General features: G+C 43.3%; 1 protein-coding gene across 2 annotated transcripts in view; it reads left to right on the top strand.

Annotated features, from left to right (window-relative positions):
* The window catches only part of PRICKLE2 (prickle planar cell polarity protein 2), a 175,935-nt gene that overhangs the window by 129,368 nt on the left and 18,846 nt on the right, over positions 1-27,721 (top strand). For both annotated transcript variants that reach the window (XM_023498094.2, XM_023498093.2), the window contains exon 7: positions 4,854-5,723. In XM_023498094.2, the coding sequence (XP_023353862.1) occupies positions 4,854-5,723 (870 nt within the window). The remainder of the gene's footprint in view (positions 1-4,853; positions 5,724-27,721) is intronic.

The following is a 27,721-nucleotide window of genomic DNA, read 5'->3' as shown; positions in this document are numbered from 1 at the left end:
AATGAGAAACCTTCCCAGGGTTGTTGAGAGGATCAAATGAGATCATTGAAAAGCACAGTGCCCAGTACATAGTAAATATGTTAGCTATTATTTATAACAGAAGATGGACGGATCTTTAAGATGGTAGAAGTCCTATATAATATGATAATAAAGGCTCTCCTGTTCTTATAGACTTAACTTAGAGCTCCAAGGGAGGATGAGTCTTTAGGGATCCTCCAGGGCTAACCCAGAGAGGGTCCAAGATTGCCCAGAAAAGGAAGTGGTAGTCATAGGAGTCACACTCATGTCCATTGACTCTTGGGTTAGACCAGGGAGAACATTGCCACCTAAAGGGAATACTTTGCTGCCATTCCCACTGGGGTCAGATGCTGAAGGGCATTTTTGGGTACTTACAAAAGAGACATTCACAATTTTACCTTTTATTTTAGTTACAAAAGAGACAGTCACAATTTTACCTTTGAACAGAGCTCCCATGTGCATGTTAAGTTATCAAGTACATCAGCCCTCCTCCTGAAGGTTATATCACACATGCATATATGCAGGGGTCCTCAAACTTTTTAAATAGGGGGCCAGTTCACTGTCCCTCAGACTGTTCGAGGGCCGGACTATAGTAAAAATAAAAACTTTGTTTTGTGGGCCTTTAAATAAAGAAACTTCATAGCCCTGGGTGAGGGGGATAAACATCCTCAGCTGCCGCATCTGGCCTGCTGGCTGTAGTTTGAGGACCCCTGAATATATATATATGAATGTATGTATATATGTCTAAGAGTACATGTTTATTATCCCTTACATTTGATATTTGATGCACAAATTTGAAATACATTTTAAAAGCTTTCTCTTATTTTTTATGAAGTTTTTTATCTTAAATCACATCCATTTGGGAATATACCCCAATTTCATTTGAAGTGAAAGAGGAAAAAAAAGGTATTTGAGCTAAAGTTACCAACACATTTATCATGTCTAACAGTTGTACTAATAATATAATAATGATAATAGCTAACAGATGTTTAACAATTTACATATATGATCTCATTCGATCCTCACAACACTGGGAGATCCATACTAGTGTTATCCCAATAAACTGAGGTAAATGAAGGTTAAGAGCTTGCCAGGGTCACACAGCTGCTAAGTATCTGAGGTTGAATTTGAACTCGGGCCTTCCTAGCTCAGAGTCCCCCACTCTGCTCAGTAGCCCACACCCATAATTCCCTGTCTCTACCGAGGAGGGAGGGAGGGACATCCCTTTCAGCCTAAAGCATTTTAAAACCAGACAGCTCTGGGGTCATGGAAAGGAAGCCAACTGTCTCCATTGGAATCTTGGCTCTTGCACTTCCTAGCTAGGTGACCTTGAGCAGATGATCTCTCTGGGTGACTCACTTCCCTCATCTGTAAAAAAGGGAATCAAAATCTATCTCCAACTCGGAGCCTAATTGGCTTCACGGGGCTACAGGAAGGGTTGGGAAAGGTAAGACATTCAGAGTGAACCTTAAGAGCAAGGTTGGCGTCACTGTGATTTCAGATAAGAACTTGTGTTTGTTTGGTGCTTTAAGAGTCACTTATAGAGAGCCCTAGGCTCAGGAACTCTTGGAGCCACTGCCAGGCACTGACCCCCGTCTCCCTCATCCGTAGCCCCCGATCCCACTCTGCTGAATAAGTTTTACCTTCCGCCCCTAGAAGAGCAAAGTCTTTCAAACATGACTTGTGGGTCTTAGAAGGGGGTTTTCTTACCTGGGAGTCCCCAGTGAAATCTCTGGTCCAGTCTTATCCTGTCCCTAAGAGAATATAAGACTCGACCATGTATATTTAATTGGAGAAAGGAGACCCAAGTGTTGTAGAACTGTTTGGTTGGGTAGACTGGCCTGGATGGGACCTCTTCCTAAGGGACTCTGGCTACCCAAGGAGGCGGGAAAGGATGCTAGAATCCTTGCTCCTGGATCTTGGCCAAATCTCGGTTTCCTCCAACTGTCCCGGGGATGTGAATGCTGAAAGGAAAAAGCCATAGACAGGTTTTGGAGGAGGTGGGACCTTCCAATTCTCCAGGGAAAGGGATAGAGGAAAGCTTGGTTCCAGATCAGCTCTTCTCACCAACGAGCACTAATGCTGCCCCAGAGCTTCTCAGATTCTTGTTCTAGGCCAGAAACAGAAGTGCAGAACCTGGCAGGGATTGGCCGCCTTCTCCCAGCTAGTTCACAGAGCACTTCTTTCCACTTTTCATCTCTTTCTTTTGTCCCCCTCACCCCCTCCTCCACTCTGCTCCCTCCTGTTCCTTAATCCTCTGCTCAAACACAGACCATCGGGCTCCCCTCATTATTTGTGGAAGCAGTGAGAGCTCAGCCTAACCAGGGCCCATCTCCTCATACTCCTTGGGGAACCCACCTCGCCGGGCCGGCAGGAAAGGGGGAAGAGGAGCTTCTGGCTGGCTTTTCCCCCCGCATTGCTAGGGACCTCTGCCAGCCACCTCCTTGCTCAATTTCCCCCCACCACATCATTAAAAGTCCATCTTGAGAAAATGGTGTTAGCTTCGGAGCCCTGCTTGGGAGGGTCAGTCAGTAAATAGGTTGGAATTGTTTCCTCCCTGCTGAGAAAGAGGGTTTTCAAAACCTTTATGAGGAAGAATACTCCCTGTTCATCCTCCCCTTCTGAAGACTAAAGACCCATTCATGGCCCTTTGCCATTGTTTCTCCCTCCACCTGCTGGGAGAAGGAAGGGCATCATCAATCACAGGATCTTGACCAAAGCTCCTCTAGGCGCTTACAAATGAGGAAACTGAGGCACAGAGTATTAATTTAGATGCATTTTTGTGATTGATTGCCTTCAGGAACATGTCCAATCATCAGCTTTTGCAGCAGCTTAGTCCTGGATCCAGAAATTCTTTCCCCCCAAAAAAATTAAAATAAAAAACGGAATTCTCTACCCTCTCACTTCAGTCTCATCCTTCAAGGCTCAACTCAAATCCTATATTCTGCAGAAGACCTTCCCTCCAGGAGTTAGGTGGAGATATTATTGGCCCCACTTTACAGATGAGTATACCAAGGCTCAGAGAGCTAGATTATCTTGGCTGAAGTCCCTCAGGTAGAAGCTGAAAGGCTGAGTCTTCCAACTTCTAGCCCCGATGCCCTTTCAGCTCTAGCCGCCTTCTCTGCCTTCCTCCCCATTGCCCCAGGTTCACCCCCCTTTCTCCCAGCCCAGTTCCCAGCAAGACTGTACAGCTGGACCTGTCTGGCAGAGAAGGTCCTGGGCCCATCAGCTCCTAGTTAGTTAGGCTCAGGAGTCCCCTCCTCCCAAGAGCAGGGACCTTCATCAGCGTCCGGCCTGGGCCCTGTGAGAGCCCGCTGATGATACAGGCTGCTTGTGGAATCACAGCCGACTCACCGAGCCAGTTTATTCCTCTAGATTCTCCCACCAAGACATCTTTTCTTAAAGGAAATGAGTCATATTTAATATGGGGAAAGTGGGGGCTAGGGGCGGAGGCACTCGAGAGACGATTGCTTCCAGGCTTTGTGACTTCATCAGAGTGAAATCAGTGTGTCTTTGTGGCTGGGGATTATAGTGGACAGCTCCCCGGCTCTGGGCCCAAATCCCTCCTCTGCAGCCTCCAGACTGGATGCCGCTCATCTCCTTGGACCTCAGTTTTCTCATCTGTAAAGAGAAGGGAAGCCCCCGAGGTCCCATTCAACTCTAGTCTCTGATCCCACAATCTTTGTGTTTGGGAGTGGGTGGTTCAGTGGATAGCTCTCTAGCTGTGGAATCAGGAGGTTGTTATTGTCCTTGAGTCATTTCAGTCGAGCCCAAGTCTTCATGTCCCCATTTGGGGTTTTCGTGGCAAAAATACTGGACTGGTTTGACTTTTCCTTCTCCAGCTCATTTTACAGATAAGAAAACTGAGGCAAGCTGGAGTAAGTGACTTGTTCAGAGTCACGCAGCTAGGAAATGCCTGAGGCTGGATTTGACCTCAGGGAGAGGATACTTCTTGGCACCCTTGTACTGCATCACTCAGCTCCCCTTGGGATCGGCAAGACCTGAGTTCAGGGGTGACCTCAGATACTCGTTGTATGACCATGGTCATGTCACCTAACTCCTGTTTGCCTTAGTTTCCTTATTTGTAAAATGGAGATAATAGCATCTTCCTTCTAGAGTGGTGAAGATAAAATATGAGATAAGAATCATAAAGTGTTTAGCATAGCTCTTGGCACCTAGTACTTTATCAGTGTTATTGTTGTTATTATTATTATTATTATTACCATTACTACTTCCTAGTGTTGTTGACTCAAATGGCATAATAATTGTAAAGCATAATGCCCAGCACATAGTAAGTGCTTTATCAATGTTAGCTATTATTATTACCTCCTCCTAATATTGTTGTGAGAATCCAGTGGCTTGCTAATTGTAAAGCACAGTGCCCAGCACACAGTAGGTGCTTTATCAATGTTAGCTATTATCAGCTGTTATTATTTGGAGGCTAACCTGCTGCTTGTGGCAAGCCAGTCTGAACTTAGCTCTCCTAATCTTCAGACAGAGAGGCTGTCACCTGCCAGATTTGGACATTATCAGTGGCCACTTCAGGGGGATATGAAATGAGACTGCGATCACTGATTTTTGGGATTCACCAGAGGCGAGGAAGCAAAGGTTGGCTAGAGCTGGCTAAAAGGGAGGCTCTAGTTCACCCCTCCTATTATATGGAAAGAAATTTAAATAACTTATGTAAAGAGCAAGATTCGAATCCCTGTCCCTTGAGTCCAGAGCCAGGGTGTTTCCCACTACACATGGAGCCTCCGGTTAGCGGAGAAGAGGGGTTCTGGCGTCCCGAGCCTGCTGGAAGACTGATGTTTTCTCCCTCCTTGTCCTTCCCCCAGGCATCGACCAGGGTCAGATGACCTACGACGGCCAGCACTGGCACGCCACCGAGGCCTGCTTCTGCTGCGCCCACTGCAAGAAGTCCCTCCTGGGCCGGCCCTTCCTGCCCAAGCAAGGCCAGATCTTCTGCTCGCGGGCCTGCAGCGCCGGAGAGGATCCCAACGGCTCCGACTCGTCGGACTCGGCGTTCCAGAACGCCCGCGCCAAGGAGTCCCGGCGCAGCGCCAAGATCGGCAAGAACAAAGGCAAGGCCGAGGAGTCCCTGCTCAACCCGTGCGGCCAGCTGCAGGTCACCCCCAACCGGCTCTCTGCCGACGTGGACCCGCTGTCCCTGCAGATGGACCTGCTCAGCCTGTCCAGCCAGACGCCCAGCCTCAACAGGGAGCACATCTGGCGCAGCCGGGACGAGCTGTACCACTACGGGAACAAGCTGGAGCAGAGCCCGTCCCAGAGCCCCATGCAGCTCCTCAGCCAGTGCAACATGAGGACTTCCTACAGCCCCGGACAGGTGGCCGGGGCCCCGCAGCCCGACATGTGGCCCAAGCACTTCGGCAACCCCAAGAGGAGCTCCTCCCTGGCCATGAAGGGCCACGGCGGCAGCTTCATGAAGGAGTGCCGGGAGGACTACTACCCGGCCAGGCTCCGCTCCCAGGAGAGCTACAGCGACATGTCCAACCAGAGCTTCAGCGAACCCCGCGGGAACCTCAAAGTCCCCAAGTACGAGGAGGAGGAGGAGGAGGGCGGCCTGGCCTCCCAGCCCTGCCGCACCCGCCACCCGCTCAGCGCCATGAAGTACACAGAGGACCTCACGCCCACGGAGCAAACCCCGCGGGGCTCCATGGAGTCGTTGGCCCTGTCCAATGCCACAGGTAAGCCCAAGCTGCTGGGCTCCGCTCGGTCCTGTCGCCCATCTAGCATCCTTGCGGTCCCTGAGGCTGGGGGGGAGTGAGGGAGAGAAGGGGAGGCGGGACAAAGCCGGGGGCAGCCCCCAATCCGCCCCCAGAGCATCCCGCTGGGGAGTGGGGAAGGTGTGATTTCTCACCTGGGCCAGAGGAATACAGCTGAGCCCAAGGGATCTCTGCGGTCTGTAGGTGTGTGCGATCACGTAGACACACACCGGGCCTGCCTGGCTGCCAAGGCAGAAGACTCTGCCCCCGGAAGAGAGGGAGAGGGGCAGTAGTATCATTAACATAGCGGGGAGGGATCACGCTTACTTCCCTTTCCTTCCTTCCACACTTGAAAACTTAGGGAAAGGATGTAGTATGGGGGGAATGAGCACTTTTACATCCAGTTCCTTCCTGACCTCTGATTAGGTCTTAATCTCCTTGAGCCTCAGTTTCTTTCTCTGGAAAATGGAGGGGTTGGACAAGGGGCAACCTCTCAGGTTCCTCCTAGTTCCAGATTTGAGATCTCTCCATTTCCCTTCTTGCCCAGGGAAGGGAAGAAGCTCTCATTGGTCCCATTCTACAGATGAATAAGCTGAATCCTAGTCAGGGCTGATACTACAGCAAATTAATGCTGAAGCCAGGAGCAGTCTTTCTGACTCAGTCACAGTTCACTGTACCACCTAGCTGCTTTAGAATTGCCTTGGATCACCGTGGATCATTGCACTGATTAGAATATCAGTCTTTCGTGGTTGATCATTATAGCATTGCTATTACTCTGCACAATGATCTGCACAAAGTGACTTCACTTTGTATTAGTTCATACAGGTCTTGCCATGTTTTTATGAAACTACCTCCCTTGTCATTTCTTATAATAATATTCCATTACTATCATCTGCCCCAACTTGTTCAGCTATTTCCCGATTGATGAGCATCCATACAATTTCCAGTTCTTTGCCAGCATAAAAAGAGCTGCTAGAAATATTTTTGTGCATAAGGGTCCTCTGCCACCTTGTTTTAAAAGCTCTTTAGGTACAGATCTAGTGGTACTACTGGATGAAAGGATATGCAGTTTTATAGTCCCTTTGGCAAAGTTAAAATTGTTCTCCATAATATTTGGACCAGTACACAATTTCATCAACAATTTTTTTTAATGTTCCCTCATTCTCGTTTAAAATTTGTCATTTTTAATAGGTGTGAGGTAGTGCCTCGGGGTTGTTTTAATTTGCATTTCTCTAATCTATAATGATTCAGAGCATTTTTTTTCATATGGCTGTAAATAGCTTTGATTTCTTCCTCAGAAAACTTTCTTCAAGAACCAGGAAAAAAAAAATTTATATCCTTTGAACATTTATCAATTAGGGAATGGTTGTTAATTTTATAAATTTATAAATTTCCCTATATATTTGAGAAATAAGGCTTTTATCAGAGAAACTTGCTGTGAAATTTTTTGATATTGCTTCATTGTCTATGCTATCTTCTAGCAAGCAATATGTAGTTTCCCTGAGTATCTCTTTTAATTAGGTCTTTTTTTGCTTTTTTCTTTGTCTGAGATCATGATCATATACCTGCCTTTTTCTTACTTCAGCTGAAGCACATTTGTTCCAGCTTTTAAATTTTTAACTATTTTTATGTGTTTAAGTGTCTTTCACAAAGAACATATTGGTGGATTCTAATTTGTAATCCATTCTTCTATCTACTTCTATTCTGTGGGGGAGCTCATCACATTCACAATTAGGACTATTGTGTTTTCCTTCATTCTGTTTCTTTCTCTCTCTCTCTCTCTCTCTCTGTAATTTGTGTTTCTCTGTCTCTGTGTCTCTCTCCTATCTCTTCTTAAAAGTCCATTTTGCTTCTGGTCCAAGAGAATTTGTTTTCTCTTTTATCATCTCCCTCTTTCCCTCCTATTTCCCATTTAGCTAAGCTAGATCCTTACGCCCAACTGAATGTGTTTAGGTATGTATGTGTGTATATATTCTTTCCTTTTTGAGTAAATTGTGATGAGAATGAGGTTCAAGCATTGCCAGTCACTCCTCTGCTCCATTATAAAAGCTCTTCCTTATATGCCTCTTTTATGTGGGAAAATGTTCCCCTTTCCATCTTTCCCTTTCTTTTTATCCCAATGTATTGGGAATACATGTATGTAATAATAATATATTGGGATAATAAAATATTCCATATTTTTTGAGGTCATCTCAATCTAATAAACTCAATTTATGTCTTCTATCAATAGAAATACCTTCTAAGGGCCATTTAATGTTAAAGTTTTTTGGAAGTTACATGTATCAACTTCCCAGACAGGAATACACACATCAGAGTCTCTGATGATTAGTTTTCAAGTTTATTTTTTTTTATGTTTTCCTGATTATCATATTTTCTATTCAACTGTGGTCTTCATGAGGAATGCTTGAAAGTCCTCTATTTCATTAAATATCCATTTTCCCCCTGAAAGTTTAGACTCAGTTTTGCAGTGTTGGTTATTCTTGGTTTTAATCCTAGTTCCTTTGCTTTTTGGAATATCACATTCTAATGTGATAAAGGAGTAAATCTTGTATGATTTTGACTGTGGTTCCACAATATCTGAATTATCTCTTTCTTGAGGGCCTGTAATGTTTTCTCCTGGATCTTGAGCTCTGGAATTTGACTATAATATTCCTGGGAGGTTTCATTTTGGAATCTCTTTCACAAAAGGTAATTGGTTGATTCTAGATCTAAAATATCAGATAGTTTTCTTTTATAATTTCTTGATATATGATATCTAGACTCTTTTTTTTTTTACCATAGCTTTCCAATAATGCAGTAATTCTTAAATTATCTCTCTTTGATTTACCAAGTCAATTGTTGGGTTTGTTTATTTTTTCATTTTTTTGACTTTTTAAAAATTGTTTCTTGTTGATTTATGGAATCATCTTCCATTTCCCAGCTTCTAATTTTTAAGGAATTACTTTCTCCTATGAGCTTTTATATCTCTTGTTCCATTTGGCCAATTCTGCTATTTTAAGTATTTATTTTCTTCAATTTTTGTGCCTTTTTTTTTTTAACCATTAGTCCAATTCTGTTTTTTAAGGTGTTATTTTCTCCAACATTTTTGTGCTTCTTTTACCAAACTGTTGTTCTCTTTTTCAAATATTCTTGCACACTTTGTTTCCTCCAATTTCTTCTCTATCATTTTTATCTTTTTCTTCAATTCTTCCTGGGTTTAGGTCCACTAGGGCTCTTTTCAGCTCTGGAACTGGGACTGGGACTCTTGCTCTCTTGTGACCAATGAGAAGCTCTCTCTCCTCTGTTCTAGAACTGTGACCCAGAATGGCTGTGGGCAATATAATAGAGTTTCTAATCAGGTCCAGCTGCATTCAGTGTCAGCAGAGGGACCCCGGCTAGTTGCCTGACCTTCCTTATGGTCTCTGGGCTGGAAGCTCTGGAAGTTGCTACTGCTGCCATTGTTGTGACTGCCTCCCAGGCCCACTGCTATAATAGCTACACATGTACTCCAGACTGGCTCCCACCCTAGTGTCAACGACCTCTCTTGCCAACCTTCTAAGTTAAGTCTTAGGCTGGAAAAAATATCTCCCAGGAGCCTCTTGTTGGCTCCGCTGCTTCCAAATTTGATTTGAGGAGCTATTTTAAAATTGTTTGAAAGGGAATTGTTGGGAGAGTTCAGCTGGGTTGCTACCATCTTAACTCCACCTCCTAAATGACTTTTCCCTGGAAATAATGAGCCGTAAACTTATGCCAAAGAAATTTTCTGTGCTCAGCAATGGGAGAGGCGAGCAGGGAGCAGACAGTAATGTGGGGGTGGTCCAGGGAAACAAGGAAAGGAGTGTAGAGATTTTCAGAGGCACCTCTAAATGTGCAGGAGTTCAAGAGTCTCAGTTCCTGAAGGAGGCAGGGGCCAAGGATGCCTCTGCCCCAATCCTCTGTGTGCCCTTGAGCCAATTCGCTAACTTCTCAGTACCTCTGGAGTTTCTGCCCCTGGCTCCCACTCAGGGAAGTTATCCCAGAATCACATCTTGATGATGGAAAAAAAATTACCATTCTTACAAAGTGCAACAGGCTATTTGGGGCACATCCAGTTTGTTCTGCTAGGGAAGGGACTGGGTTGTTCTCTGCTCTGAATTAAATGCCATGGCTTGGAGATTTTTTCTCTCGGGTGTTGATGCTTGGACAGTATAACTCCTCCTGAGCTTGGGGTGGTGCTTCCTCCTCCTTTAGCTTCAGATCTGTGCTTGCTACTATTTTTTTTTCTCCAGGAGAGTGTTGTTCCCCCACCCCCATGCATTTTAGGCCTTTGTGCGTCCAAGGGCCTGTCAGACGCAACAGCGTGGGAGAGAGATTGCGGCAAATCCCACAAAAGTAGCTTTTTTAATTAGTCACCGGCTGAAAATAGCCTGGAGAGTTGCATGTGAACACATATGTGCTGCAAGTCCATGTCTTTGGCTAGATTTGCAAAGTCAGGCTTTTCTAAGCCCCCATACACATGTAGGTGGAGAGAGGTTACTGGGGTTTCTTTGTGGCAGGATCTTCCCCCTCCTCCCCCCCATCTTCGCTCCGGTCCGAAGATTTAGTGGATTTTGGAAAAACTGGCCCTGGAAAGCAAGCAGCCTCATTCTGAGAAGCCAGTGTGTCTTTAAATTTTAAGACTGCAGTCTGTGAGTAACGAGGACGCCTAAACACCTTGAGCCTGGAGCCAAAGTGGGGTTTAATTGATGGTTTTCCCCCCTTCAGTGGTCAGTAATTTACATTATCAAATGACTAGGTTGTAGTTAGTCTGGCAAAGAGAACAGGCCTTTTGAGAGGCAGCGTTTTCCCTCGAGCATCCCCGAGAACAATGTCACTATAGTGGTTTGGGAAGCAGAGGGCCCTGCTGCCTCCTGTTTTGTTCCCCATCACGTTTGGTTTGGAACCAGGAGCGGGCAGACCTCTTTTCGGAACAGACAATCCGTCCCTTATTGTGCATTTATAGACCGAGTCAGGCAGGGCACCCACCCACCCCCATTCCACCTCTCCCCACTCCTCCCCCCCACCTTCTGGACACAGTCTGGTGGGGGAGCATTAGCACCTGGATCTTGGCTTATAACCCCATCATGTTCAGATAGTTCATCAGCACAGACTGGGGGTAGGGGGCAAGTATTCGGGGACATAAATTGATAGTTGGAAGGTATCTTAGAGCCCATATAAGCAAGTGTTTGTACAGATAGGGAAACTGAGGCTTGAAGAGGGGCCGGAATCACAGGGAGAGCGTCTGAAGACGACAGCCAAAGTCAGAGTCCAGCATAGGAGACTCAAGAGGAAGAGGAAGACAAGATGCAGAGTCTGAGGCAGGCAGAGGAGTGCCCTGGTAGTAGCACCCTGGAGGAAGTAAATCTGACCCTAATGGCTCCTGTGCTCCCTCTGGGTAGCTCATTTCCACAGTATGACCTTCAATTCCAATCTGAGGAAAACTTCAATAAACTGGAGAAGGAGCAAAGAGGGAAACCAGGACAGGGAAGGCCTGAAATTCATCCCATATGAGGACACTTCAGTTGCACAGAAGGATACCCGAGAGGTTTATGAGAGTTGGCTTGAAAGATTGTTCCTTCAAAGAGAGAGTCTCTCTATCTCTGTGTGTCTCTCTCCTCCTCCTCCTCCTCCTCCTCCTCCTCTCTCTCTCTCTCCCTCTCTTCTTTGTCCTCCTCCTTTTTTTCTTCCTTCTCTTCCTCCTCCTCCTTCTTTTTCTTCTTCTTCTTTCCTCTCATTCTTCCCTCTTCCTCTCCCTTTTCCTCCCCTCCCTCCCTACTTAACTTCAGAGGTCTGAAGTAAGAAGCAGTAGATTGAAAGGCAACAAATTTAGACTTGAAATAGGGGAAAACTTCCTAACAAATGGAGCCATCCCAGAATGCATTGAGCTGCCTTGGGGGATAGTGGCTTCCATTTCCCATTTGGAAGTCTTCAAACAAAGGCTTATTGGTAATATTATGTTTTAAGGTTTGCAAAAAACCGTTACAAATATTATCTCATTTTAACATTACAATAACCTTGGGAGATGGGGAATATTGTTTGCCCCATTTTACTGATGAGGAAACAGAGGTGAACAGAAGTTAAGGAACTAACAAAGCTCAGAGTCATAATAGCTGCTAAATGTCTGATCCTGGCTTTTAATCCAGATCTTCCTGGCTCTGGCCAGCTCTCTCTATTGCACCACTTAGGGCATTTTTTTAAATAATGATTTTTAAGGTTTGGACTGAATAATTAGATATACACACTCTTTTCTTTCATAGAATAAGTCATGCAAGGGACCATCCAGGCCACACTCTACCTGAATGTGAGGAGGAAATCACTACCATTCTGGAATAGCTCTTCCCATGTTTTTGTTTAAGTCTAAAAATCCAAACTTGCTTCTACAGCCTGGTAATGCCCAGAGCAGGATGAGTGAAGGCCCCAGGCTCTCTGGGGAGCTCTTTGGGGGAAAAAAAAAATCCAGGATTTTGATGGGGAGTTCCAAGAGATCAATAGGATTACCCTATGGGTGTGTTCTGTTGCTATAGATAAGCAGAGGATAGTATGACTGGGCTGGGTTTCTTGGCAGGTTCTGATGAGATTTTTAGGAGAATAGAACCAGTCTAAAGACAAAACTCTGTGCTGTTACCATTCTCAAGCCTCAATTCCTGATTGCCATAAATCAGCAGAAAGCATGACATGGACCTGAAATTAGAGCATTAGAGTCCTATCTGAACTGAAACCGTGAATGCAGGAAAGAAAGACCTACTGTCTCCCTGGGTCAGGGTGGAATTTTTGCAGTGGATACACACCCTTCAGATGCACAACCTCCACACCTTGGCAATGGAGATTGTTTTGTGCAACCCCCAAATGCTGCGGATTGTTGAGGGCATCATTAGCAAACTGGAAAAGAATGTTAAAGCGGCAGTTTGGATATGTGGGGCAGCCGAGGGACGCAGCTCAGTTTACTGAGCATTGCTGAAATGGTGTTTTTAATCCCTGTAATGCAAAACGTTTCTAAATTTAATTTTATGAAGAAACTGCCTCAGTATTCGTTTGCATAGCTTGTCTAATTGTCTGTTAACCCAAAGCTTTTGTTTAAATAGTTGGTTAAAAACTCATCCTCTCCAGCTGGCACACATTAGCTTCCAGAGCCACACTTCAGAGGCCACGCCCTCAAAGGGCCCAGTTTTTCCTGCTCATCATCCTTCTAGACTGACCAAAGGGACTTCTCAGTCCTTTGAGAAGTTGTCAGACAATGAGCCCCTCCTTTCTCTACCTTCTCACTGCTTTCCTCGACCCCTGCAGAAAGGGATGTCTCATTACTAGCCAGTCATCTAGCCTGGCATCTTTAAGCTGCCAACCAGGGCTTATTACTGTCATCGAGTAATTGTTCTTCCAAGTTTCCCTATCCAGCAACTTATCCCTGAACGCATTAACAGACAAAGTGAGAAATTAATCAGTGGTAATTGGTGAAACCCAGAGGGCCTTCGAAAGAGAACCCTTAAGCACCGGACTGCTTCCCACTGGGGACGTTTTAGTGATTGGGATTTCAAGCCAGTGGGGCAGATAGTTTTGAGCATGTGAAGTCTCTTTGTGAACACAATACCAAACATCGATAGAATCCACAGACAGTTTTGACCAAACACACTTCTCGTCCGAATCTCTGATGAGTTGCTCTAATTCTGGATATTCCAAGAGAGAAAATGTGATGTAGTTGATGTAGCAGTGGATTTGGAAGCCAGAAGACTCCTGAGTTCAAATCTTATCCCACAGGCTTGATACTTCTGGTTGCAAAGTGCCTTCACACTGATGATCTCATTTAAAGAGAGTGTTCTCACCTGGTGAATAAGAGAAAGCAGGAGATAAATGAAAGGAAATCTCAATGGAGGGATTTTTTAATGGATGGTCTCCAAGTCACTATGGACATACAATAGTTTTAGTATAGAATTCAATTATTAAACCCATTGTATGTCCATAATGAATGAGATTATCAGGGTAAATAATCATGATTGTTGTATGGTAGAAAATTTTGCTCATTTGAATTCATTTTGCCTCGAGAGATGGTTCTGACGGGACGGTGGGTAGAGAGCGATTTTGAGCTGGAAAGTTGTTTATATGTATATATACTACAAAGTATACTCATGAAGTCTGCTACTCCATTTATCACAAAGTTCCCTTTTTATAACTTTGAGCTTTAGGCCTCTCTGGGGTATTGGTCATTAGAAAGGAGAAACCCGATGGCTCACATGCCTTCCTGTGATTTGAGTGATTTTATTTTAAACCCTGATACTCCTTCTCTCCCCAACACTTGACCATTTCTGAATCTTCTTCATTTATCCACTAAAAGAGTAACAGCTATTTCATCTCAGATCTCAGAAGATCCCACACAGATCCAGCCTGAGCCATGTCTTAGACACCCCCAGTCAATGAATGAATCATTCTTGCTGGTTCACTCTCATTTGTGACATCCCCCAGAGTGCTTTTGGGATAAGGAGGCAGCGAGATACAATAAAAAAAGAGATCGGTCCATGGCATGAAAGGGCCTAGGGCCATATTTCACACCTTATGACCTTGAGTAAATGATTGAATTGCCATGAACGAGGTCAATAAAATGATGTGGTTGTACTAGGTGGCCTTAGAAGATTCTTTCAGCTCTGCATCTATGATAGATTAATATCTGTGATATTAATAATCAATCCAATTTAACAATTTGACAAATAAGGATTAAGCACTTATTTAGCACAGTGTTTTATATAGCACTGGCAACAGATACGAAACAGTCCCTGCCCTCAAAGAGCTTACATTCTATTGGATGGAGCCAATGTGTATAGTAATTAAATGGAGGTTCTCTTTCACTATCCAAATTTTGTATGTTATTCTTTTATGCCTCATGCTTCCTTCCTTCACCCCTATCCCTATCTGCATAAAACCTGGATCATAAGTGAAATGCATACCCATAGACCTTGTAGGAACTTTAACAACCCTCTTTCCCTCAATTGTTAGATGCCTCTGGAGGACTAGTAAGAATAAATTCCTACTCCTTACCCCTAACTCCCATCCTCTGCCACATGGTCTCGGCTTCTGAGACCGGCTGCTAGGTGGAATGGTGTAAAGGATGCCATGCTTGGAATCAGCACGATTCATTCCTCTCCAATTGAAGACCGAAGGAAAAAGGAAAAGGGAGATAACCAAGGATGAGATAGGTAGAGTGTCATGGAAACAACAAACATGACCTTGCACAGACCTTGAGAGACAGTGGAATATAGAAGAGTTCATGGGGTTACAAAAAGGTGGACATGATTTAATGATTGAACAACATCATAAAAAAGGATAATAATACTTTCCTCAGAGAGTGTTATGAGGATAAAATGTGATAATGTAGTAAAATGTATTACAGACATTAAAGTACTATATAAAATTATTGCTGCTGCTGCTCAAGAGCTAAAATCGGCACCAGGAGTGGTAAATAGAAATAGATCTCATCACTACTACTACTACCACTATTGCTTATCCATATGGAGAGGTAAACTGGCCCTGGTCTGTCCATTAAATGTTTAGAAAGAGCCAGATTAGCTCTATATTACCCAACAGCCACTGGCAGATGAATATATTTGGCTCAATTTAGTAGATCCTATCAGAAGCCAAAGGAAAGAGACAATCCTGGTATTCTGTTCTTTTCTCTGGCACATAGTAGGTGTTTAGTAAATATTTGTTGGTGGAACAAATGAATGAATCAAGCAGACAAGGAAGCCGACCACCACCATCCTCCATTCCAGGGTTCCTGTGCATCCTTTCTTGGCCTTAAGGCAATTGGAAACAGCCTCCCCCTTAAAGGGCTCTAAAGACATCTTGAACATCAAACATCTTTCTGTACACTAAATAGCATCTTAATGAGTTAAGTGCAAATTAATGTGAAACATGTGGATGGGAAATTCCTTAAAATACACAGCGTGGATTCCAAATGAAAAAAGGACAAGGCTCAGCCAAACATGTTGGAAAGTTGGGTCCAGCCCCAAACTCTGGAAAAGCTGTGGAGCTTTTTCGAGAATCTCAAATAGGGGCCAGTTTTGTCTCTTCTGTCTTACAAAGCAAATATGGTATAGCCCATGATTGGCAGCTGGAATGGGACACTTTAAGGTTGGTCTTTCATTAGCTTTCTCCAGATTTTCACCTGTCAGAGGGAAAAAGATGGCAGAAGAACATGGCAGAAAGCGATGCTCTTAGTTTGTGATTAGTCTTGCTTGGGGAAGGTCTTCTGCGAAGGTCTCCACATCATTACTCTTGCATCATTTTTTCCTTGTCATCCTGCCTTGGACACGTCTCCCAGGGATGACTGTCACAAATAAGACCAAGTAAAATAATGACAAAAGCTAACTGTCCCAGGTGCCTTTCAGCAAATAAAACTGTGGTTTTCTTTGGACAGTTCTCCTGTCAACCCTTCAGTGCACCCAGATTTATTGGGATTTCCTCCAAACTAAAACAATAATTGACTATGTGACTTTAGGCAACTTAGTTAAACTCTTGGAGCTTGAGACCACTCTGAATGGTATAGCATCAGCCAATGAGCATTGTTAAGGAGGTTCTAGACAAAAACAAGCTGAGAATGGTTTACATTCATAGAGCAATCTGCAACTTCCATCACTGAGAGCTAGTGATTGACTTTGCTCAGTCTCAGCTGTCCCAGTTAGAAAGTTGGAGGTTGAACTAAATGATCTTGGGGCTCTTTCCTTCCTGTTCTTAATCTGTGACTCTTGTCATCTTCAGGATAGATTGTACAAAACTGACTTCATCTACTCTAAAGAGAATGCTAGACCTGGAGTTAAAAATTTTGAATTCAAATCTTCCCTCGGGGGTGACATGTCTGTGACTCTAGACAAAGCTACTGTCCTCAGTTTACTTCTCTGTAAAACAGGAATCAGAGTAGCACTGACCTCTCAGGTTGGGAAAAATCAAATTTGAAAAAGCATTTTGCCAAGTTCAGAATGTTCTGTGAAAGCTGGTTATTGCTAGTCTGGTCTCCCCAGTTTCTGCTGAAAACAGGCCACCAGCCCTCTGCATTCATAGACATGGCTTCCCCAGAGGAAATCAGCAGCCCTGGAAGTCTCTGAGGGACTTGATCCTTTCCTCACATGCTCTTTCCTGGCAGAGCTCTGCTCTCACCTGTCAAGAACAACATGAGAGCCCTAGAAAAATTAGACCAAGTTTGCATCCATTTTCCATCTGCAGGTCAGATTTTATTTACCTGGGTCTTTTCTTGAGGAGCTTTCTGGAGTCAGAGCTGGCTTATGTTGAAAGTCCAAAGGATGATAAGCTGAACCTTAGGATTTGGTTGGTACTTGAACTAATATCCCTATCCCTGAGCCCATGAAAATAATATGGGAAGTCCAAGGAAAATCAAGTTTTCACTTAAAATAAATCTTGATGTATTTACTACTGCCAGGTCAAAGTTAGTAAACCAGTGGAGCCTCTTACACTATGTGAAAGTTACCATTTTGTAGATTTGAAGCTAGAGGGACTTTAAAGGTCTTCTCACAAATGAGGAAACTAAGGTCCAGCAGAAGTCACTTGTCCAAAGTCATTCAGATATTGAGTTCCAGCACCAAAATATGAACCTCTGACTCCAAATCCATCCTCCTTCTCTTCCATACTACACTATTTCCCTCTCCTCTCCCTTCTGGGGATCCTGGGAGCCTTCTTTCGTCTTCAGAGATATTCCTTTCTTCCATAACCCACTCCCTCCCGATTTTTTTAGGACCATCTTATTTCTGCTGCTTTTTCTTGCTGTGGTTACTGTTCTTTCCTTATTTTGCTCTCTGCCCCATCCATTAACCGTCTATTGATGGGCAAGCATTGGACAAAGAAATAGAATTCATGGCAGTCCAATTTGGCCCTTGGGAATTGTTAGGACTGAGTAAGGACAAAGTCCTTAAGAGTAAGTTGCTAGATGACATTTGCAGATTTTCTGTGGGTTTCCCTGCTCCCAATTCCAGAGAAGCAAAGCGGGAGAGGGAGAATTAGTCAATGCAACCACTTATTTCTATTTGCCAAGGCTATGCTAGACATTGGATGGGCTACAGAGACAAAATTAAGACAGTCACTGGCCCCAAAGAGCTCACATTTTAATGAGAGAGCAGACAGCTCACACATGTATGCAAAAAATATTCAAAGTCACCTTGAGAACAGCAAAGCAGTGTTCCCTGTCTACCCACCCTCATTCAAATGTAAGCTCCTTGAAGGCAGGAAACCTCTCTCACTTTTGCCTTTATATCTTCATCTGGTGAGAAGGTACTTTAAAAAAAAAAAAAATGTGTGTTGATTAGAGATGGCCAGAGAAGGGAATTTTGGTCCAGGCAGAATGAGAGATTGGAGTAGAGTCTATGAGCAGTCAATTTACAATCACTATCTGATAATTGATGGTGACTATTGATTGAGTTATTTTTGTCCCTAAAGCAAGAACAAGAATTGGCAAGCAAGGGAGGAGAGTCAATCAATGAACCTTTGTGAAGGAGGTAGCTAAGTGCTGGAGATAAAAGAAAGGCAGAACTATGATCACAGTGGATGTCCCATTAGACAACTGGAGAGAGCAAGAAACTTGCTTAGAGCTGACTCCTAGCTTTTCTGCTTAATTATATGACCCTCCACAAGTCTTTTCACTCTATAATGTTATTGTTTGGTCATTTTCGATTGTGTCCAACTCTTTATGACCCCTTTTGAAATTTTCTTGGCAAAGATAGTGGAGTGGTTGGCCATTTCCTTCTCAAGCTCATTTGACAGATAAGGAAACTGAGGCAAATAGGGATTTAGTGATTTGCCCAGGGTCACACAAAGAGTAATTATCTGAAGTCGGATTTGAATTCAGAAAGATGAAACCCAGTGTTCTATCCATTGTGCCATCTAGCCGCTCCTTTCACCGCTAGAGACGTCCCTATTCTTATCCATATAATCAACCAGTTAGACTATGGGACCTCTACAGCTCCTGGCAGTTATGAAAATTATGATCCCCTTCACCTCCTTTTTCACTCCAATTATGGATTCTTGAAGACAAGCTTTGTCTTTCTGGAACGTCAGCCTGTTTTCAGCGGCACGTGCTGGAAGAAAGATGATGGTTTTTCCTCCCAGATCTGAATTTCCAGTCATGTGTAAGCTAAAAGAGGCTATTAGAAGCTTGGCCTAATTATGCGTGTGTAATACCTATTAATGCTAATGGGACCGACCACCCAGACTCAGAAAGAAAAGACTGTCATCTTGTTCAGCTTGTCTTCTCATTTGTTTCAGCAAATTTTTTTTCAGTCAGTATCAATTAACTTCTCAGAGAATTCCCCGTTGACTTCGTTTTGCCGCAAAGATTGGTCCAGGTCAGATCTTCTCGTGTCTGATTAGGAGAAGCGGACTCAAGCTCCCCGAGATAGCCGCCAGACAGCGAAACACGGAGCTGGCCCCTCCAATTGAAACGGGCTCGTGAAGCTGTCTGGTTTAAGCACAGACTGCACCCAGCCCCCCGCAGACAGGAGAATCTAGGGCTTGCTTGTGCATCCCTCGGGCTCTCCTTGACACACCCAAATTGAGCCAGCAGAGAGTCTGCCAGCTGCCAGAACTGACCACTTCCGGGCCCCCCCTGTCAATTCTCTGTCTTCTCAAGGGGTCAGGTTTGCCAAGTGAACAGATGGGACGACTTTGCTAAATTTCTGCCCTTTGTGACATTGGGAAGAGGAAATGAGAGGCAAAGAATGTTGGGTTGGATTGGAATCTTAGCCTGAGAGGGCAAGTCAGCTTCTCTAGGGATCCCTTTCTTTATCCATAAAATAAATAAGTTGAGCTAAATACCTGTAAGATGTCTTTCCACAGCAGATCTGTTTTTCTGTGGTCTGTCAAGTAGGGAGAATGATGCTTTAGAAAAAATCAAATTTGGGAGGGAGGGCGGATGGACCATCTCCCACCCATTCACAGCCACACTTAAACAGTTCTCCTCCATTCATCGCATCTGGATATACCGGTCTCTAAAGCCTCTCTCAAGTCTGGGTCTGTGGTAGATACTGAAGTCAAATCTTGGCCTTGCTGCTTCTATCTGTGTGAACTTGGGCAAGTCAGCTTCTTCAGTGTTTCTCCCACCTCAAGTGAGAATTAGCAGCAGCTGACCCCAAGGATTGGCCCAGAAACCTCATCCCAATAGTTGAGTGAATCTGCCCTGAGAGCCCCTGATCCCTGAATTTATGATCCAGTATTATGACTTTTTTCATTATATAGAATCATGATGTATTTACAAACCACTTTTTTTAAAATTAAATTCAACCTTACTATAAACCTCTAAGAAAATAGGGACATGAACCCCATTTGGGAGAGCAGGAATTCTTCATCTCTTTTCTGTTTTATACCTCCTTCTGCAGTCTGACAAAACCTATGAACCCCTTCTCCAATAATGTTTTTAAGTCTCACAAAGAAAAATACAGGTGACAGGATATTTTTAAAAACAAGTTCATGGAGCACAAGTTACAGACCTTTGCCCAAGAGGGATCTTAGAAAGCAGAGGAGAGCAAAGGCTTGCATAGGAACCTGAGAAGGAAACGAACAGAACTCTAGGCCTTGGAGAAAGAAGGGGCTTTAAAGCTTGACTTCTTGTCACTTGTCCCAGATGGCTCTGAGGGGAAAGTGAGGCAGGTGACCTTGCACAGTCCTCCCTCACTTAAATTCAATCCACTTGTATGTCATAGCGTCACCTCCCTGATGTATCATGGTCCCTATTTGAGAACAAAATGCAAACAACAATCTTTCCAACCAATTCCTTTTATGCTCAAGATTAAAGTAAAACAGAGAAATTAGGAACCTCTACTTGGACCCCCAGGCAGAAGTGGGAGAACCAGGATTTAAATTGAAATCTATGAGAACTGGTACAGAACTCTTCCTACTCTACCAGATGCCTCCCACAATTATAATAATAATGATGAAGTACTGCTATTTTCATAAGTGTCTAACAATCTGACAATATGCTTGATGTAAATGACCTCATTGAAGGCCACAACAATATTGTAAGGGATGAGGTATAAGTGTTGTTATCCCCATTTTATAGACAAGAAAACTGAGACGAAGAGGGATTTATTGGATTGTCCATGGCCACACAGGCAAGATTTGAACCAACTAAATCTTCTCAATTCAAAGCCTGTCCAGTAAACATCTATATTTAGGATCTTAAGATAAAATGATCAAAGAAAAGTTCATAAACTCTGGTACTAATTTTCCTTCTGCTTAAAATTTGCAAGGCCAAGGTGAATTTTTTTTACAGAAAAAGTTCCTGCCTTGATTACAACACTTAGTCTGTGGAAATAAGCAGGAATTTCCCTCATGTGTTGAAATTTTGTACCAGGAACAGGACTCAGCAGATACCGGTAGCCAATATGAGCTAAGAGCTCTCTGGTTAAGGAAAAAGCCTTTACTTAAACAGTGAACATTCAAAATAGAAAGCTAAAAAGAAATATGTTTTGTGGGCTTATTAAGAGTTTTTCCTCTTATTGCTACAGTCAGCCAGATTTAGGCCTTTAGCTATTACTTAAGAAGATATGAAAAATGTAATAAAATAAATTATTTTTTAAAAATGTAAAGGCAACTGAGAAGTTATCTAAATTCAATTCCTCATTTTACAGAAGAGGAAATGGAGGTCCAGAACAGAGGAAGTAAGGTGCTCAGAGTCACTTTACAATGAAGGAAACTGAGGAGAATAGGAAATGAGTTGTCCCAAGTCACACAGGTAGTAAATGGCAGAATTGGGATTTGTATTCAGGGCTCATGATTCTAGGGCCATAATGCTCCAAGCACTATTTGTCTAAGTCTACATACAATCAATTTATAAATATGTACAAAGTACCTGGGAGAGAGAGCCGTGATGGAGTAAAGAGAGAGCTAGCCTCAGAGTGAGGAAAATTGGGTTCAAGTCCTGTCTCTGATACCCACAGGCTGAGACTGACTTCTCAGAATCCCACTCACCAAGCATCAGGAGAAGTTTTATTTTTGTCTCTATTCCCTAGTACCCTGAACATAATCAGGTCATTGTAGTGTGGTGGTGCTAATGGTTGTAACCCCATTTGGGGTTTTCTTAGCAAAGATACTGGAGTGGTTTGCCATTTTTCTTCTCTAAGATGTCCCCATTTTACAGTTGAGGAACTGATGGAAATAGGGGTTAAGTGACTTGCCCAGAGTCACACAGCTAGAAAATGTCTTGGGTCAGATTTCAATTAAGATATTCCTGTCTTCAGTCCTGGTGCTCCTTCCGCTGCACCATCTGGCTGCCTCTCAAAAGGTACCTGCTGTAATCTAATTGAAATAGGGAAATCCTGGATAGAATGTTTCTTCCCCTCAGCAAATTTACCTTCTGCAATGTATGAATATATTATTCATTATATAATACATGAATATGTATTAATATATTAATATATTAGTTATTAATATAATACATGAATATAAGGAAGTATATACCCCAAAAAATGCAATCAGTAAAAGCAATGGAATTAGAGTGGGGGGAAACAAGCCACTGGAAGTTTTAGGAATAAAGATTGAACGCTTAGGATTATTCTTTTTTTTTTTTTTTTTAAATCAGGCAGACAGATCCATAATCACAGTGACTCTTAAGCCAAAGAAATGTCTTTCAAGGAATTATATCCATGTAGCTATCATAAAACTAGGCACATGTCCAGGATTTCAGGAGAGCTCTGATTATCAAAAGAGAGAGATGCAATATGACTTTGCCACTTGGTGAATGGCATTTCCATTGGGTCTTTCTTAAGACGGTTTCATTTGGGGAGCACTACTGTTTTAATGGCATGGATCTCTTCATCCAAGTGACAGGAAGCTGGGCTTAATGGTCCAGGTTAACCCAGGGAAGCCACAATTTAGAATGAATTCTTTCAATGAAGCTCAACTCAATGAGTCTTGAAAAAGCCTGAGTGTTTAAAGCTTTATCCTTGGTCATGGCTGTGGGACTGCTGGTCCAAGCTCCCATTCAGATGTTATCGGTCTCCTATCTCCTTGCAATGTTGACGTCTTTCTAGGGAATCAAAGATTTGGGAGAAAAGGAAACATTGTGTGATGATTTATCGTAAAGGTGTGATCATGTTTCCCCCAGTGGAATATAATCCCTTCTGTAGCAGGGACTATGTGATATTGTGGGGCAGCTGGATGGCACATTGGATAGGGCACTGGTCTTGGACTCAGGAAGACCTAAGTTCAAAGTCAGCCTCAGATGTTGAAGCTACTGATACTACTAGCTGGGTGATCCTGAGTAAATTACTTAACTGCTTCAGTTTCCTGTCAAATGAGCTAGAAAAGGAAATGGCAAACTACACCCCTATCTTTGCCAAAAAAAAACAAAAAAAGTTCTCAATGGAGTCAGAAAAAGTTGTACAAGGCTGAAATATGGGAGAATGCAGGGGCAGAGAAGTATAAGGTAATCTGTCCATCTTAAGGTTCACTTGTATCTACTCTGTATGTGTCTTGTATAATCTCAGTTGAAACTGTGTTTCTCCCATTAGAATATAAGCTTCCTGAGGGTAATGGCCTTTGTAGCTTTTTCTCTTTTTCCTTTAGTGTTTAGTACAGTGTCTATCACATAGTAAGCACTTAAGAAATATTTATTGATTCATTTGATGACCTAAAATGCTTTGCCAAGATAATTAGGGTAAAAGCAGTCTCCATCTTTCAATGGGTTTCTAGCCTCTGAGAGAGTTTGAAGGTTTTAATTTATAGCTTTGGGGGTATTCTTTCTATTTTTTCTTTCCATGCATAATCACAGAACCCAACTATATTAAACCATTTTCATCTATTTCTTATTTTACTTTTTCCATTGATTAAAAGCCTTGTAATCAATCTATACAGTCAAACAAAACAAATCCCCCTCACTGGCCACATCTAAAAGTGTAGCGATTATTCTGTGTCCTATCTCTCGATGACTTAAGAGATATAATTCCTTCTGAGTCCTCTGGAATCCTGGTTGACCATTGCATTGATCACAGTCGTTATGTCTTTCAAAGTGGCTTGTTTTTGTCATGTCCTTGGACTTGTATACGTTTTTCTCTTGGTCCTCCTCACTGTCCCCTGCATCAGTTCCTAGAGGTTTCCCAGATATCTCTGAAATCATCCCCTTCGACATGTTATGGGACGATCGTATTCTATTACAGTATTCATATGCTATAATTTGTTCAGCCATTCCTCAATTGATGGGCACGCCCTTACTTTTCAGTCCTTTCCACCACAGAGAGAGCTGCTATAAATATTATTGTGCAGATGGCTCCTTTTCATCTTTCTTTGATCTCTTTAGGGCATGTGCCTGATAATATTACTGCATCAAATGGTATGCACAGTTTAGTAACTTTTGAGGCACGAGTCCAAACCACCCACTTCCAAATGGCCGAACCGATCCACAGTTCCACTTACGATGTATTAATGCGCCTGTTTTCCCACAGCCCCTCCAACACTTGTCATTTTCCTTTCTTGTCATCTTTGCCCATCTGAGGGCTATAAGGCGAAAACTCAGACCATGTTATTGATGTAAAAAAAATATGACTTAGCAGGCCCAGTTATGTCAACACAAGGGAGTCGCTGGATTATCTTGATGGGAGAAGGGGGGAAAGACAGCAGGAAATCAAAGCATCTGTTCTTCAGAAAAGGAGTGTCACCTGGTGATACCAGTCACTGATCTTGATCCAGATAGTAGCAGTTAAGAGAAATCCCAAACAATAAGCCATTGTCTGCTAGGAAAACACTTCAGAGAGAACTCTATCTTTCCCCGGATGAAGCCAAATTTGGAAGGTTACGCCAACTGTCACAAGAGCCTCAGTATATCATCCTTCACCCGCTTGTAACCATACCCTCTCTGTTCTGTTCCCCTCACCACAGCTGCCTGGCCCATCTGCTGCCCTGGCAGCTGGCAGGGTCTCAGCTGAGAGGAGGTGGATCAGGGCCAGCACCCTCCGCTGCCACCAATGCCACATTAGTAGAGCCCCAGCATCACCAGCTGGTCCAGAATGCCTCATTCATTGCTCTCACTCTGTTTCTCCGCCTTTCTGCAGTGGAAAGAGGAAAGGACACAACAATCCATGATCCTACTTCCCCCCAGAATGTTTGATGAGGGGATGGGATCCCCGAGATGGAGACTTTGTAAGCCCAGACTCCATGAGCCCTTCCTTGGGATTTTGTAAAGAAGTTTCTTCCATTATTTACTGTATGATCTTGAGTAGGTTGCTACCTCATTGGTAAAATGAGCAGGGTTGGACCTCTTCGGTCTCACAATCTCATGTGACCTCAGCCAGGTTATTTAACATATTTATAGCCTATTCTAAAATTAATTAATTAATTGGTTTGTTTTTGCTGAGGCAATTGGAGGTTAAGTGACTTGCCCAGGGTCACACAGCAAGGAAGTGTTAAATGTCTGAGACCACATTTGAACTCAGGTCTTCCTGACTTCAGGCCTGGTGCTCTATCCACCACTCCACTTAGCTGCCCATTACAGCTCATTTGTAGAATGAAAAATACATGCCATTGTTGGGGTTACCATTGCACTCTCATAGGGCCCTGGTCTGAGCTGATTGCTTAGGTAGAATCTGAAACTATATCTCATTAAAGGTTTACCTTTAAGCGAACATCATTTGGATCCTTGGATCATATTTTATTCACCTTTCCCAATCTGCCAACTGCTTCTTAAGCACCTACTACGTGACAGACACTATCCTAAACGCTAATAATGCAAAATTAAAGAATTCCCACCCTTGAGGAACGTATTTGTATTTTTCAGAGCAAGAGTTCTAAACGTGGGGTCTGTGAAGTTTTGTTTGCTTTTTAAGACTTTAACAATTATATTTTAACATAATTAATTTTCTTTGTAATCCCATGCTTTTTATTGTATATATTTAAAAACATTATAAGGAAAAATGTTCCATAGGTTTCACCAGACTTGTCAAAGGGAGTCCTTGACATTAAAAAAAAAAAAAAAAAAAAAAAAAAAAAGATTAAATAACCCTGCTCTTGTTGGAGCCCCAGCCTGAGCTATGGATTTGGTAGAGGCTTAGTGTCAAATTTCCAAAAGATAGAAACGGACATGACATTTTTGTTTAGCATTTCCCAAGGAGGGGGACAAAGGACCGTGACCCATCGGGTGGCCTGCGAGTTCTGCAAGGAAGAACAAAATGAGGGTAATGGGACAGGGAAGGGGCTTTGGGTTATTGGCAGAGAGAAGAAACCTTTGGAGAGGAGGGAAGATGGATGCTAAGAGTCAAGATTCACTGACTGTAGGTGGGGAGTTGGGTGAGTGCCAGAAGAGGATTTGGCAAAATTTGATCAGACACCGTAAGAAAGTTTTAATGGAAAACAGTAAGGAGTCCATCGCTCCATGGGCAGTTGGGAGGAATTCAGAGGCTGACCACTGACTACAGGATGTGTCTTTAGGCGACATCCTTTTAGCCTTGATCAGAGAAGCTTAAGTCTAGCTCTCAGCAGCTGGATCCCCAACGGACTTTGGGGGGCTTGGGAATGGAGGTAGGGTGTGGGCGGAATAGAGATGGGTTGGAAGCCAGCGCCAGAACCTAGCACCTACAAGTTCTGCAAATGCTTACCCTGATTTGTCATGCTCCCCTAATGGGCTCCAGATATTTTCAGTTGCAAAACAGCTGTGAATAACTTTGCACCTCTTCTACCTCAGAACAAGCTGTGGGGAGGGTTTTGTTTTCCCTTTCAACACCTCGAATCACCAACAGAGTGATGCGCTATATAATAAAATTTTTTTTTAAATTTTGGGGTGAAATGTAGGGGAAGAGGCTTTCGGTTCTGAAACCTTTCTGAAGCGATTTAGAGTTGGAAAGATGTGTTCCAATTGTGACTCAAGTCTTAGTAGATGTGTGACCCTGGACAGGTCAGTGCCCCAAACATTTCTCTTAAGATTGAGAATTGCAAAGATGCTGATTCCAATATTGTTCATTCTTGAAGAGAACCATGACACAGGGAGGTAATGATATAAAATTATTTAGATTTAAATCTAGAAAAATCTAGAAAGGCAGATAGATTCTGGGAAAAAATCGATTTGAAGCTAGAAAGGACCTTGAAAGTCATCTAATCCAACCTATTAATTTTATAGTTGAGGAAACTTGAGGCTCACAGAAAGGAAGTGGCTTAGTTGAGATCACACAGGTAAAAAGAGCCAGAATTTTAATCAGTTTGTCTGATTACAGTGTCCATGCTTTTCATTCTGTAATGCTCTCTCCTGGTTCTCCAAAGTCCTCCTCAAGAGTCAGAAAAGATTGCCTCCTTCCTCAGATGTACCCCTCTGCCCCTCTGCCCTCAGCTGGGCATCCTATCATGTAACCTTGGACTGGCTTCCAGCGAGGAAATTTGTTTTTTCTCCCTGTCCAGCTTGTGCAGACATAGAGACCCCAGTGTTGCTCCATAGAATGCACTTTGGGTGTTCTGTGAGCGAACCCGTAGAAGGGGACCACCAATTCCCAGCCCAAGTCAGATAGCCCTGAAGAAAACCAGTGAGTTCCTAGAAAGCATCAGGTCTGATGGCAGCAAGACTCCCTCTCATTAATCGACTTTCATTCATTGCAATTATGTAACTGTTCCCTTCTCAGCCTCGTAATCTCCAAGGTCATTCTGTAGCAGGGAAAATCGCCCTGTAAATGCATTCATGTGGCATCTGCCGATGCTTGCTCTTCCCATGCGGGCTGCCTTTATCTTCTCTTCCTCCAGAGACATGGCTCGGTGATGACCTCTGGCTTCCTGGGGTCCGGGGAAAAAGGTCCAGGGTGAGGACCTCCCCAAACCCCAGCAGGAGGAGGCCAGGGCTGCACCTGGCAAAATCATGAGATGTACAATCGGCTAAACATCAAACAAAACCCCTGATCTGCCAAGCTCTGCTGTTACTGGGGCACAAAAGCGGAAACTAGTCCCTGCCTTCAAATAGCTTACTTTCTGTTGGGGGAGGTAACAGAGGTAGAGATCGAGACAGATGTATGTGTATATGTGTGTATAAA

This window comes from Sarcophilus harrisii, chromosome 1 (assembly GCF_902635505.1).
Source record: "Sarcophilus harrisii chromosome 1, mSarHar1.11, whole genome shotgun sequence".
Taxonomy (NCBI): Eukaryota; Metazoa; Chordata; class Mammalia; order Dasyuromorphia; family Dasyuridae; genus Sarcophilus; species Sarcophilus harrisii.
This window is presented reverse-complemented; position numbering and strand designations above follow the sequence as displayed.